Raw genomic sequence first — 14716 nt, 5'->3', positions numbered from 1 at the left:
TGATCGGGCTGCCCACCCGCCGGCCCCTTTTACCAGCCCACTGAGTCACACAGCTTGCCAAGAAGCTGAGGATCCGAGAATCCGGGCCCTGTCCCAGCTGCTCCCCGTGGCTTTGTGCCCAGCAGGATCTAGCCGGGCCAAGGGTGCCAACGGCCCCCTCCCGTGGCAGCCGAGGACAGTTCCCCGCCCCTTCGGGCCTGCACCCGCGTCCAGCTCGGCAAGGAGCTCAACATCCAACTCTATGGATTAGAGTGGCAGCCACGAGCTGGGGCTCCAGGTAGACGGAGTCTGGGCTCAAACCCAGAGCCTGCCACTCACTGGCTGGGGGAGCTGGCAAGTGACTTGCTCCCCACCCCCCCGCTGAGCCTGGTCCTGAGCCACACATGTGGATGACCTCTGCTTCCAAAAACTCACATGGGTTAAATGCAATATCGGATGGAAGCACTTAGGATGGGGCCTGGCATAGGCCACGTGTTCAAAAAACCTTATCCTCAAGTAGCCTAGGACACTCTGTGGGGAAGAATCAGTGGTTTTCCTTTTTAATCCCCAAATGGGGACTGACTGACACTGTCGTAAAATGCAATTGAAATGTCGCAGCAACATCCAATTGCTATAAAAGTCTCTAAGCAATTTCAATTTATCTTGCATCCCTGAGGGACTGGTAACGGGGTTTTCAGCCTGCGCCATCCGCAGACCAGAGTGGCCCCGGGGGCCCAACTACAGCACCACACTCAGACCACAACGGATTAACTGAGCAGGTACTAGGTGCCAGGCCCTGCTCAAGTGCTGGGAATATGCCAGGGAATAAAACAGATAAAGATCAGCTTCTGGTCCTGCAGTATAATAAGCAAAATACTTGTTTGAAGGCAAGCGTGCTATAGAAGAAAACAATAGAATAGAGTAATGGGATTGGAGAGCTGCCACTTTAAATAAGGTGGACGAGCTGAGAAAGTACCACTAATAAAATGTTATTAAAACAATCATCCATTGTGGGATTGGTTTGTGTCTCCCCACTCAACTGGGCTGTAAACTCAATCTGCCTTGTTCGCCCTCATACCCAAGTACCTGGAACGGTGACCGGCCCGTGGTGGGTTCTCACGCTGCCGATGGGCAGATGGATGGCTGTGTCACTCACACAGGCACACACACACCATCACAGGAGTGCAAAGGCCACTGTGTTCTAAGCATTTTTTCAGTTCTTCCCTCTCTTATTGGAACGGGTCTAACCTCCTTGCGAGCAGGGACTCTGTTCCCTGACGTATCGACCCCTGGAACGTTTCCTGGCACACCGTGGGCTCTCAACAAATACTCCGTGGTCCAGGTGGTCCCTCCGGCTTCTAAGTTCCTGGACTCGAAAATATTCAGGGTTCGGGGCCAATGAGCTCCATCTGGGAAGATGACCAGGAAAGCTTCCTGGAGGAGGTGGTGAGGCTAGAGAGGAGCCTGAGGAATGGCAAAGAGGAAGGGCGAGGCCCTGTCTGCCAATCTGCCATTAAAACGCTTTCCAGAGAGTGGGGCTGGGAGCAGACGTGGGGGGCATGCCCAGGCAGGAGCAATGGGGAAGCCAGGTTTTCTGGAAAACAGGAGCCTGGAGGCTCCCAGAAGCCAGCCTGCCTGGGGATGTCGGTCGGGGGAGGCGGGCAGTCGATTCAGCTCTGGTTCAACCTGGGTTTTTTTTCTCCTTTGTGAGTCCCCAGCTCAGTAACAATTCTTCGGGAACGGGTCTCTGCTCATCGGGTAAGCAGAGCTTGCTCTGGCGTGGTGAGGCCTGGCCTAGGAAGCCTCTTCCCAAAGCACAGCCAGGCCTACTGAGGCTGGGGTGGGGGAGGGAGCTGAGCCCACAGTCAGGCCCCTGTGCCCAGCGGGGCCTGGTCAGTCAGGGCTTCAGGGCCAGGGGAGTCAGGACAAACAGGCTCTTGTGATGAGGAGGCTGCCTGCCGTGCCAGGGACACTGCGTACCCGGCGCCGCCACCCACCCGCCTGCGGGGGCCCAGGGCCTGGGAAGCGGGGCTGCCCTTTCAGAGGGGGACCTCCTGAGCTGTCCTGGCCTCTGGAAAGGACCTGGGGCTCCAGCTGGCTGCGGGAGATGGTGGGGCTGGTGCCCACTGCCCTCTTTCCCACAGTTCTTCTCCAGCAGGCCGGTGGGGGGTGGGAGGGTGAGAGGATGCCCTGGGTGTCCGGGCCCTGGGGCTGAGTGACGGTTTCATGGCCTTTGTCCCACCCTCCTGCCGTTCACTGTCCTTCTGCCAAGCCCTGGACTTTGCTCCTTCCTTGGTTCCTCCCACAGAAGGCAAGACTCCAGGGCCTTCACCTGCTCATACCTGGGACAAGGGACAGGGGCGCCAAGGCACCAGCTGGCCTCCTCTGCCTGGGGACCCTCCAAGAGCTGTATAGGTCTCCACGCGATCGCCAGGCAAGAGCGTGCCCACGCGTGCCAGGCATGTGCTAAGCACTTTAGAGCCCTGTGAGCTGGGCACACTTCTCAACCCATTTAAGGATGAGAGGTTGAGGGGTCCGGCCTCCTCATGGTCAAGGCTTGGGCCTGGTGCTCTGAAAAGGCAAGATGCCTGCCTGCACGCGCATGTGCACACACACCTGTGCTCTCACGATACATGCTCTCCCTCCCCCAGGCACCCGTCGTGAGTCTGCACATGTCCTTTCACACGTGTGCTCGCTCAGCCACTGCCGGGCTGCTGTGCACACTACTGGCACATGATGACAAACGTGGTCACAGATTCACTCAGACGTGCACATATTCACCCAAAGGCAGGGGGATGCTCCCAAGACACTCGCATGTCCATGTGCAGGATGGGACGCCCAACCCCAGGAGCCTCGCCTGTACCTCATACTGCCAGGCGATGGCCACCCCACGTCCCCAGACTCAGTGAGCATGCTTCCTCAGGGACACCCCATGCCTGCTCCTCGCAGGGCTGGTAAGAGAGGAAGGAGGCCCGTACTCGGTGCTGGGATTTCCTGGTCCCAAGTGGCTGTGAAAGAAACTGCTCTTGATATCCTGAAGAATGGCAGCCGTTGCAGTCGTCTGCCGTGACGCGGATGCGGCACTGCCCACCTACAAGCTCCCTGCCCCCAAAGTCCACAGCTGCCACCTCCCTGGCCACCCAGGGCCTCAGGCCAGGTGGACTGCCTCGCCCTTGAACTTCAACCCCGAGCAACTAGAAGGTCAAAGGGCAACCTTCCAGTCCGCACCTTCCAGTCCCTATGAGGGCTGCGGTGGGGGTGTGGTCAAGGGCCTGGAACGCTGGCTTCAGGGAAGAAGGCTCTGCAGGGAAAGCTCACCATACGGCCTGGACAATCTCGGTTTCTCTGGGCCCCAGTTGCCCCAGCTGGAAATATGCGGGGATTCAACTTGGCGCCCTGCCCCCAGCTCTCCAAGGGTGGTCAATCAACACTGCTTGTCCACACAGCTGGTGAGCCACACGGCCACCTGCCTTCCTTGAAGGGTTAAAGGCATTTCCTGCCACCTGCAGAGGGCTTGCCTGTGCCCATGCCAGGTGCTTCAGGGACATTTCACACACCTTGACATCCAGGGAGTCCACAGGTGAGGCAACCAAGGCAGGGAGGAGTGAAGGCATCTACCTGTCTGGATGCTGCAAATCCTAGCCAGGCTCCCAGGCCGCCCCAGACTTCTCTCTCCCCTTTGACCTCTAGACAGCCTCACCTCCCAAATGCCCAGGGGCCAGGGCCTCCCTTACAGATGGTGATGGAGATGGGCCACAGCCCAGACAGATGGGGGTGGGTGGCAGCAAGAATCTCGTTGGAACAGATTCATTTCAGATGGTGGCAGCCCCAAGGGCTTCAACACTGTCCTCACCTCCCCCCCACGTTCTCACCCTCCCAGTTCTGAGCTGGACAGTTACTGGGAAAGGGCCTCCTGCGACAAAAGCCTGTGGTCAGGGTGGAGTTCCAAGAGGGGAGGGGCTGGGAGGTGGGTAAGTTTTGGGGCTCAGGGTCACTCGCTGGCCAAGGGGACTTTCCTCTCCACCGTCCAGGGTCCCCCTCTCCCCACCGCAGCTCCAAAGAGTCAGATGGGCACACCTGGACTCTCAGGTGGTGCCAGAGAAGAGGCCCTGTGCCTTCCCCAAGTGAACCGGTCTGGATGCCAACCCAGAAAGCGGGGACGACCTGGGGTGCCCCGGGTCCCGGGGTGGACCCGCCCCCTCTTACCCTGCGGGGTGGGGTGGAGGGGGGAAGGGCCCAGCTGCCTCGCTTCGGTGAACTGAGCTCCCTCCCTGCAGAAAGCCCAGGGTGGGTGGGGGCAGTGCCCCCGCGTCTTGGTTCCCTCCCGCGCCGGTGGCCTCCTGCCCCTCCTCCCCCGCCGCCCGCGCGCTCCGCGGCAGGACCAAACGCCGGCAGGGGCGCGCCGCCACGCCCCGCTCCGGGCACTGCTGCGGGCGCCCGGGTCCCGGGCCATTGTCTGCGCCGCCCTCGCCCCGCCCCCTCCTCCCGCTGCGCTCGAAGCGAGGGCGGGGGACGGGGGTGCGGGAGCTGGGCAGTCAAGGCCAGGATCGTCCGGCAGCCCCGCGCTGCCCGCACGCCGAACACAGGTGTCCAGCACCGGGTTACCCGGTGCCGCAGGAGCCTCCCCCAACCCCGGAGGTGGGCACGCCCCCTCTCCGTTTGACAGATGCGGCCAGGGAGGCACAGAGGGGTGAGACGATGGCCCGAGGTCACTCAGAGAGTGAATGGTCACGGTCAGTCTAGAATCCTGGCTCGGGGTCGCCAGCAGTCCCACCCCTCCCTGCCCAGCTCCAAAATCCAACCACTGGGCAGCCTGGCCCCTACCAGCCTCTCCTCCCTTCCAACACGCCACCCTGTCCTGTGGTCGAGGGGCTCCTTCCTGGCTACCCACAGCCCTCGTCCCTGTCCTTGGGGCTGCTGGGCACGGGGTCAGTGCCCACAAACTAAAGCAGCCCCTAAGAGGCCCACAGGGCCGGATTGCCTTCCATCCCCATGGCACCCCATTTCCTCACACTGGGGAGCAGTGAGCCTCCATGGGTTTAGTGCCTGTTCCAGGACACTGAGTGCTAAGCACTGAGCTGGGATACAGACACAGGTGTCCATCTCCAAAGCCAGTGAATGGCCTTAACCACGAGGCCGCCTGCCTCCCCTGGACCATGGAGATGGATGCAGATGGGCAGATGAAGAAGCAGTGGCTGGTCTGGTCCTGGTCCCTCACCCTCCCACCCCAAGGCCCCATAGGTGGCATAATTTATGCACTGAATGGTGAACACACGGGTACAAGGGTAGCTGTGACTACAGATGGGGAAACTGAGGCTAGTAAGAAGGGGCATGCCAGGGTCACACAGCCAAGTCTCCAAGGTGGCCCAGAACAGAAATCCTCTATTTCAGTGCTCTACCCGTCGCCCCCCTCCAGCAACACCCTGCCTTGCCATCCTGCTCCAGGCCCAGGTTACTCATGGCTTCAGGATGCAGGGGGTGCAAAGCACAAGACACCATGCTCCCCCCAACTCTGGCTGGTACTGGGCTCCATCTGCTGTGCCCTCTGACCCTGCATTTTATGATTCTGCTACCATCAACTGTCACTCAGGTGTCCAGGAAATAGCCATTGCTAGGGGACTGGCCAGATGCCCGGTGGCTGGCTGGCAGGGTGGGGCAATGGGGAGTGGGGAGCAGGCTAGGGTTTCCCTCAGGAAGACTCAGAGGGTGAGGCTGCTGGGTGGAAGAGGAGGGTGTGGTGGATCAGCCACAGAGAGTGGCTAAGGCTACACACAGGCCATGGGAAAGCCCCAGCCCTGAGCCTTCCTGCAGGCAATTATTTTGGGGACCCGTAGTTGCCAAGCAACTCCTCCCGGTTGCCATGGGAACTCTCCTTTCTCCTGGGACTTATCATTTTTAGGGGGATGCCCTCTCCTCTCCACCTCCTCACCCTGGCTTGGCTGCCCTGGGAGGAGACATTGACGCCCCAAAACCTCATTCCCCCATCCCCAGGGACACTACTCAGCCGTGACCCTAAGAGAAGACTCATTGAGGTTCAAAAACCCAGAACCCTAAGAAAATGCAGCGAACAGAGTCCAAGGCCTTCATTAGAGCGGGGTGAGGATGAAAGGGGTTTATTAGCTCTGTTTACATCTCCACTCCCGCTCTGTTAACCACCACCTTGGGGCCTGCCCTGCCCTGACCGTTGGGAGCTCACTGTAATTGGAAGGAATTTGCCCCCAGCGCCCATGCCGGGCCCCTCCCAGGCTTGTGTGCACGCAGGGACGCGCCCTCACCAGCCCTGCCACCATCTAGCTGTGGGAGTCCCTTGGCCTTCCAGGGCCTCAGTTTTCCCACCCAAAAGTGAGGATGGCAACAGTGCTGATCTTGCAGATACAACGAGACACTGCAGCCCAAGGCCGGACGCAGGGCAAGCGCCACGGGCTGGCTGTCGTTACAACAGGCATCTCCGCAGCCCAGGATGAGGTGTGGGAGTGGCCTAGAACTCTACAGAGCGTGGCCCCGTGGCCAGTGTGCCACTGCTGGCCGAGCGGCCACCAAACCCAGGTCCCCAGGGTCCCAGGCCAATGCCTTCCCCATTGGATCTACTGCTTGTCCTATACCCTCGTCCCTTGTGTCTATGGTCTGATCCCCTCAGAGGGGAGTCAAGGTGCTCCGCACGAGCCAAGTGCTCAGCTCTGAGGTCCTCATGAACATCTGCTGCGTAAATCCCTCAGTGACCCACTGCCAAGGGCTACTGGCCCCGGCCTTGTGAGATGCGGAAGCGCCCAAAGGACACAGTAAGAAACGGCCTCCACTTCCCGGGCCAGGGCCACGCGGGGCACCTTGCTGCATCTCACTGATGCCTCGGGGAGCCCGGGGGCCCTGATCCTCAGCAACAGATGGTGCTCCCCGCTTTGTACAACCGGGCAGAACCCCACCAGGTGAGCCGTGGGAGAGCTCAGGCAGCATCTCCCCCTCTTTGGGCAGGGTCTCAGGGGAAGGGACCCCTCAAGCCTTGACCTGCTCGGCCTGCCCACCCATCCCCATGGCTGCCTTCTGTGCTCCCCCCAACATCTGGGACGCACGGTCACCCGCCCGGCGGTAATGGGAGAGCTGTCTGGAAACCGCCAGTGTAATCATAGCTGCAGGGCCCCTGCAAGCAGCTGAGAAGGGTCGGCTCAGCTTGCAGGTGAAGCAGGAAACGAAAAACTAACCCTTGTGGGTCTGACCGGGTTGGGCTCCGTGGCCGCCCATCCAGGTCGCCACCCAGTCACTACCCCGGGGCCCCGCCTTGTTTGATTTCCTCCACAGCGCGTCACCCCTGAACTGACTGTGCTCCTGGTCTGTTTACAATTTTGTGTCTGTCGTCTCCTCGCAACTGGAAGGTGAGACCTTTGTCTACGCGCCGCAGCTGCTCAGAGCCGCGCCGGGGCGGCCGCAAGGAGGGCACAGCGCCACCTGCTGGTGCCGCGCCAGAACGTGCCAAGCTGGGGAGCCGTGCTGTCCCCGACAGGGCACCCCCAGGCTCCACTCACACCCCAAAGCCTCCAGCCGGGGGCCAAGCCCCGGAGACCTGATCAGACCCCAGCTGCTGCCCCCATCCCTGAGGACACCTGGGTACCTGGCCTTCGGGGGTAGAATCACTCCAATGCCCTTGTTGTGGATTGAACTGTGTCCCCACAAAAGATAAGTTGAAGTCCTAACGTTGTGCACCTGTGAATAAGACCTTATTTGGGAATAGTCTTTTTTTTTTTTTCTTTTTTTAGGAGCACTCTTTTTTTTTTAATTAATTTTTACTGGATTACAGTTGATTTACAATGTCGTGTTACTTTCTGCTGTACGGCAAAGTGAATCAGTTACACATCTGCATATATCCACTCTTTTTTAGATTCTTTTCCCACATAGGCCATTACAGAGTACTGAGTAGAGTTCCCTGTGCTATACAGTGGGTCCTTATTAGTTATCTGTTTTATATATAGTAGTGTGTACATGTCAATCCCATCTCCCAGTTTATCGCCCCCGCCGCTTTCCCCCTTGGTAAGCATACGTTTGTTTTCTATATCTGTGACTCTACTTCTGTTTTGTAAATAAGTTCATTTGTGCCATATTTTAAGATTCTACATATAAGCGATATCACATGATATTTGTCTTTCTCTGGAAATAGGGTATTTGCAGACATGATCAAGTTAGGCTGAGGTCATACTGGAGCAGGGTGGGCCCTAATCAAATGACCAGTGTTCTTATAAGAAGAGGGAAAACTGGACACATACACACAGAGGAGGCCATGTGAGCACGGAAGCAGAGTTTGGAGGGGTGCATCTACAAGGCAAGGAACATTAAGGATTGCTGGCAACCACCAGAAGCTGGCAGAGGCAAGGAAGGATCCCCTTCTAGAGTCTTCAAAGAGCATAGTGCTGGGAGGCTTCCCTGGTGGCGCAGTGGTTGAGAGTCCGCCTGCCGATGCAGGGGACACGGGTTCGTGCCCCGGTCCCGGAGGATCCCACATGCTGCGGAGCAGCTGGGCCCGTGAGCCATGGCCGCTGAGCCTGCGCTCCGCAACGGGAGAGGCCACAACAGTGAGAGGCCCGCGTGCCGCAAAAAAAAAAAAAAAAAAAAAAAAGAGCATGGTGCCGCCAACACCTGATTTTGGACTTCTGGCCTCCAGAACTAAGAGAGAATAAATTTCTGTTGTTTAGAGTCACACAGTTTATGGTACTTTGTTACAGCAGCTAAAGGAAACTAATACACCACCCCACCTCCAGTGGACCAAGTCCCACCTCTGCTACCCCAGCCAAGTGCAGCCGAGCCAGTGTTCCAGGCAGAGTCCAGGAACCGGATGACCATGCAGGTGACCCGGGGCAGTGAGGATGGTGCACAGGTGAGCACTCAGTAGATGCCAGACCCAACCATCATCCTCATCTTCAGCATCATACTTCCCCTCCTCAAATCACCCCTGACCACAGGGCACTTCCTTCTGGAATATCTCTCTGCACCCACCCATTGCCTAGATGAATCCCACCGATAACCCAAGAATGATCTCAGAGACAGACCCCACCCTGATTGAGCCTCAGTTGAGACCACAGCCCAGCCTCCTGGGGGACCTCGAGGCAGAGGCTCCCAGCTGACCTGAGCCTGCCTCCTGGTCACAGACACTGAGAGGGTCAGTGTTTGTCCTTGTACGCGCTAAGTTAGGGGAATGCTGTCACATGGCACAGACACCGGGATGTCCTTCCAGGTCTTGCCCTGCCCTCCTCCCTGCTCTCCTTCTCAGCTCTCCCAGCCACACTGGCTCCTGTCTCACTTCCTCCTGGCTACAAGACCTTCTGTTTCCAAGTCTCTGCACCTTTGGCCTTCCCCCAGGCTCACTGCTCACAGAGTGTGCAGGGCTGGCTGCTCTTGTCTTTCTGGTCCCAGCATCAGTGTCACCTTGGAGGCCTTTTAGACCCTCCAGGGGCTCCTGGCCCTCCTTCCAGGGCCCTGACTCATTCCCTAGAGCACTTGCTCTTCTCTCTCACGTGGATTTGCTTTCCTGCTTTTGTCCATCTGCCCTTCTAAGCTGTGAGCTCCTGGGTGAGTGCCCAGGGCACAGTAGCTGAATCAATAGAGGATCTTGGAGCCCCCTCCTGCCTCTGAGCAGCTCATATTGTGGACCTGGAGGTTAGTAATAAAAGGTGCCTGTTGGGTCGGAGGCAGGGGGATGCCCAGAATGACTCCCGGGTGCCCCTTCCCTGCTCCAGTTGCTCCATTGAGCAGAGTGAGCACAGCCCGCCCCCTGGTGGTCAGCCCTAGCACTGCAGCCCCAGGCAGGAAAACCAGAAAACAAAACACACACCTTTGTTTGGGTGTAGTCAAGGCAGCGACTCTCCCTACCCCAGAGGGGCAAAGGAGCAGGACCTGCCGGCTCCAGGGGCGATGTGCAGGACCTCAGAAGCCTCTCTTGCCCCCCTCTTTCCCGCCACTGTCCTGGTGTCCAGTTCACTCCAGAGGCCTCCTCACTCCAACCAGGGCAGTGACTCCACCCACTTCCAAATGAGGAACCCCAGGTGCCAACAAAGATGTGGTCCAGTGTTCTGCCTCATTCTGTACCACCCAGGGCCCCAGTTCCCCAAGCCCCCAGGCTGCCCCCTGCTCACAAGGACCTCGAAGGAGTAGAAAGCATTATTCTACTCGGAAGACTTGGAGCACAGTGGGTCAGGGATGGAGAACCAAGGCCAAAAGACTCTTCTACGAGCTGCAGGACCCTTGGGATCACCCCATCTATGCACCCCAGATTACAGTGGAGTAAACCAAGGACTTCTCTCCTGTAATTCCCTCCACACTGGGGGGCAATCTCAACCTAGTTCCAGGTGCCCAGAGCGGTGGATGCAGGACCCCAGAAACTGTCCTCTCCAGGCTGCCCTGGGGATTGTTCCTGCCTACGCCGACCCCTGGGAACCTTGGAGACGCCCAGCCCGTCTGCCCGGCACCTCTGTCCCTCACGCTTTGAGCCCTGAGCATGTTGCCAGGAGACTAGATGGTCCTGCCCCGTGGTAGAGCTGCCTCCAACCAATTTCTTCTTTCCCCCTTGTCACCTCTGTGTCCACTCTCCTCTGAATCTACGCCATGGTCCCCATCTGTGAAGTCAATGTGTGTGTATGTACCTGTGGGCGCGTCGGGATGCCGAGAGGAAAGGGCCCCTCATGGGTGGGGGTGGACAGGGGTCCCCCAGAATCTTAGGGCTCTCATTCCCAAAGGAAACCCCATGGTAGTGGCTGAGCACTGGCATTGGAGGCTGGAACCCTCCCTTCTCTTCTGGACTCTGACCACCTCGTGGCCCCGGGCCAGTCCGTGTCTTTCTCCTGGCCTCAGTTTCTCAACTGTACCAGGAAGGGTTGGACGGGGAACTGCTGCGTAAGCGCGCGCTCAGCGTGGACTCGGCGCGGTACTCCTTCCCGGCTGGATGGGGTGTGGGCGGGGGGGGGCGGGGCGGGCACGCGGTCCTTCCTCCACCCCCTGGCGATGGGGAGGGCGGTCGCGGCCGGGCGGGGCACTCACCTGGCAATCTACCATCATCCTCAGCCCTGGCAGCACATCGCCGGCCCCAGGGCGGGGCCCAGGGCTCGCAGAGGCCGCTGGCCTCGGCCCGCGCGCGGCGCAGGGGGGCGCCCGGCTGCGGGGCTCATGGCGCAGCCTCCCGTCCCCGCCGGGCCCGGGGCTCCGCCAGCGCCACCGCCGCCGCCAGCGCCGCTCCCATTGTCTGCGCCGCGCCGCCGGCCGCTCGGGCCCCGCTGCTGGGTTCCGCCCGGGCTCCCGGGCTCCGGCCGGGTGGGCGGGGACCGCCGCGGCCCCGCCCCTCCCCGCCCCTGCCCTGCCTACCGCAGGTGTGAGGGGCGGACACCGCCGCGCGAGCTCGGGGACGCGCAGCGGTCTCCCTCTCGCTGGGTGACGTGGGTGGACCCCGCCGGGGCAGCAGGGCCTAGAGTCTACGGCCGGGAGCGCACACGGGGCCTGCGCGGGCCCGTGGATGGCGCGTGCACGTGAGCCCCGCCTTGCCGCGCGCTCGCGCGCAGCGCACCGGGGAGTCACAGCGCGTCTCCCACCTCCGCCACCTGCTCTGTTCCTCCTGTGCCCCCTAGGACCTCCAGCCGCCCCAAACGCAACCGGACGGGGGCTGGGCCGGGTGGTAGTGTAGACCTGGAGGTGGGAGATTGTACACCCCCATCCTTCTGTCCTACCCCGTATGCCTCCTGCTGGGGCCAGCTTAGCGCATGAGCGCAAGGCTGGGACAGGCAGTCCTGGAGGCGGCAGTGGACACGGGGTACAGAAAAGAAGGTCAAGCCGCCCCTACCGCCCCCCCCCCGACACTCCCTTCCTTGTTTTCCTGGCAGGACTTCCGGACACGAGGTCCAGCCTGTCGCCAGCTGCAGCCCTGGCTGGTGAAAGGGGGCTGGAGGAGCCCGGGGAGGAGGGGCCCGGGGAGGAGGGGCCCAGCACTGGATGAATGGCTGTCGGGGGTAGTTAGTGTTAGTAAGAACGCCCCCTGAGTGCTCAGTGGTTTTGACTTTTTTTATTTGTGAACAGTGGCCTCAGCTCTCAAGGTCACTCAGCTCTAAGTGAATGGGGGACTCAGAATCACTGCTCTTTTTTTTTTTTTCCCCGGTACGCGGGCCTCTCACTGTTGTGGCCTCTCCCGTTGCGGAGCACAGGCTCCGGACGCGCAGGCTCAGCGGCCATGGCTCACGGGCCCAGCCGCTCCGCGGCATGTGGGATCCTCCCAGACCAGGGCACGAACCCACGTTCCCTGCATCGGCAGGCGGACTCTCAACCACTGTGCCACCAGGGAAGCCCAGAATCACTGCTCTTTACCTTCACTGAGCCTGCGCTGACCATCAGAGGCCTTGTCCTGTGTTGGGTGCCCTCAGCCAGGCGACCTCCTGAGTCCAAGCGCTTTGGGCACCTTCCCCCTGCTTCAATCCCCAACACTCGCTCCCGAGGTCAGAGTGACTGACCTTATCTTCACTGGAAGAAACTGAGGCTCTGAGAGTCACCACACGAGATTGCCTGTCACAGGGCTGTGACGTGGCCCTGCTGTGGGTTTCAACCCAGATCATTCTGACCCCAAAGGCTGTGGTTGCACAGGAGCCCGAGGTTGTGGCCTCTGAGCCCAGCCTTGGAGGTTAGTCCCTCTTGGATGGGGGGGCTTCAGGGAGGGGCGCTGCAGGCAGGGGCTCTGCGGGGGGAGGACTTGGTGGGGTCCCTGGGGGAGGAAGGCTGTAGGGAGGCTGGGGTAGGAGTGAGGGGTGCACACACTGGGGAGGGTGTCTGGACCAGACCACACAGGGGTCTGAGTGTGGGGCAAGGAGTTGGGGATCACTGCAGGTTGGGGGCAGCAGGGGACACGATCCACGTGGTTTTATCAGAGCCACAGCATCTCAACTGGAAGGAGCTTAGTGGGTGCGTTATTCACCTCACCCCAGCATGCACCCCTGAGATGCAGCCAGGGGTGGGGTCTGCCTCAGTTTCCTCCTGCGCACAGTGGGGGCTGTGACGGTCACCTGCTCCCTCCCAGGGGTGGGCATGTTGCCTAGTTAGGTCCCGACCTCGCTACTTCTCCAAGTACCTGCCCAGAAGTCAGTGTCCAGAGGTCTCCCGGCCATAATCCCATTTGATCCTCACCCCAGGGCCTCAGAGACATGGAGTAACCTGCCCAGCATCCCTCGCGTGCTAGGACAGACTCAAACCCGTGTGCTCTCAGCTGCCTCACATTCATGCAGTCATTCAACAAACATTCCTGGAATGCCTCCTGGGTTTCGGGTACCAGGGTAAACCTGGCTGACCGCCATCTGTACCCTCTTGGGGTTTACCACCTGGGGAAAGGGGTGGAGATGGGCAGAACACTGTCAATGATGACATAGGGATGAGGATTTATGGGAACACTGAAAGGCACCCACCCCGGAGGGGGGAATAAATCAAGGCAGGCTTCCTGGAGGAGATGTCAGGAGTCTGTCCCCAGGAATTGGCCAGGTGATTGGACAGGGAGGCCTGACCAGCAGGCCGTGTGAGCGGAGGTGTGCAGGGCCAGGCCCTGTGGCAGAGCAGGGATGCTGGACTGTAGGGAGTGGGGAGGTGGTAGGTGGCCGTGAGGGGACAGCAAGTTTAAGTTTCAGGGGCCTCCGTGGCAGGGGGCACTGCAGACATTTTGCATCTGTAATTTTGTCTATTTCTATTTCCGGCACTCCCCCTCCCTCTGCTGGGTCGGGCCTGTCTCCCGCCACCCCTCCCACTCCTACCAGGCCCCTTACTTCTTCCCACCCACGGAGCAGCTCTGGCCCCAAGCCCTCAGCTCCTTTTTGGAAAGTAGCCTGGACCCTGGTTTGGGTCCAGGAGTTGGGCACTGTAACTCACTCCACTGTGTCTGAGGCCTAGGCCCTGGGATGGAGACCAGGGTAGCCATAGTGCCTGGGGTTTCAGCCACGGCTGAGAAGGGCCCATCAGCTGGGCTGGGAGTGAGAAGGGGCTCACTTCCCCACAGCAAGGATGCTGCTGCCCGGGCCTCAGGGCCTAAGGGCCACCTGCTCCTGAGGGCTTCTCTGGTCTCCACATCAAGGGCCCTCTCCCTGCTCCAACATGGAAGCTCCTTGAAGGCAGGGCCTGCTCATTCAACACTGCTGGCCTCACACACACCCTAGGGCAGGTCCAGGCACCATGGTTAAGGTGCTCCCCGCTAGGGACACATGGGCCATGGGTCCACCCTCGTCCCTCTGCCCAGGGAGCCCCTCGGGGCCTCTCCCTGGCTGTCCTCTCCAGCGCAGGCTGTCTCCTCACAGCGGTCACTCAGTCTGTTCACACTCTTGCAGCCTGTCCTCGCTTGCCGCCCAAAACACAGGCTGCAGGAAGAGTGGACTTGGGGCTGGCCCCCGTTTTGCCAGGGGTGGTCAGGTGGGTGGGTTCCTCCTCCTCCCGCCATGGCCACAGACCGCACTGCCCCCCGCCCTCCGCCTCTGCCTTACGTGGCAAAGATGCTGCTGCCCCCAGGGGAGTGGACACTGGGCCACCCCCCACTGCACCTCTGTCCCACCAAGCAGAGGGAACCACCGCAGGGCTCTGAAGACCCTCTAATCCTGGGCCTGCACCATGGCCTTGGGGCCCCACCCATGCCCGCCAGGGCCACCCCAGGGCTGAGGCTGACCGCGGATGCAGGAACCCTGGCAGACATATTCGCTATGTGCCCAGGGACCAAGAGCCCACAGGGTGTCCAGCTGGTGGGCTCTGCTGC

The 14716-nt window shown here is 60.3% G+C and overlaps 1 protein-coding gene across 1 annotated transcript in view; it reads right to left on the bottom strand.

The window, feature by feature from the left end:
• RALGDS (ral guanine nucleotide dissociation stimulator) overlaps window positions 1-11266 on the bottom strand; it is a gene marked incomplete at its 5' end in the record, with an annotated part of 47986 nt that extends 36720 nt beyond the window's left edge. The window contains one exon of the mRNA XM_082628660.1: window positions 10996-11266. Coding sequence (XP_082484786.1) covers window positions 10996-11013 — 18 coding nt within the window. The remainder of the gene's footprint in view (window positions 1-10995) is intronic.
• Window positions 11267-14716: the final 3450 nt, after the last annotated feature.

The sequence above is a fragment of the Mesoplodon mirus genome (genome assembly GCF_964341445.2).
Source record: "Mesoplodon mirus genome assembly, chromosome: 1".
In the NCBI taxonomy this organism is placed as follows: domain Eukaryota; kingdom Metazoa; phylum Chordata; class Mammalia; order Artiodactyla; family Ziphiidae; genus Mesoplodon; species Mesoplodon mirus.
Note: the sequence above shows the minus strand (reverse complement) of the source record. Positions and strands in the feature narration are given on the sequence as shown.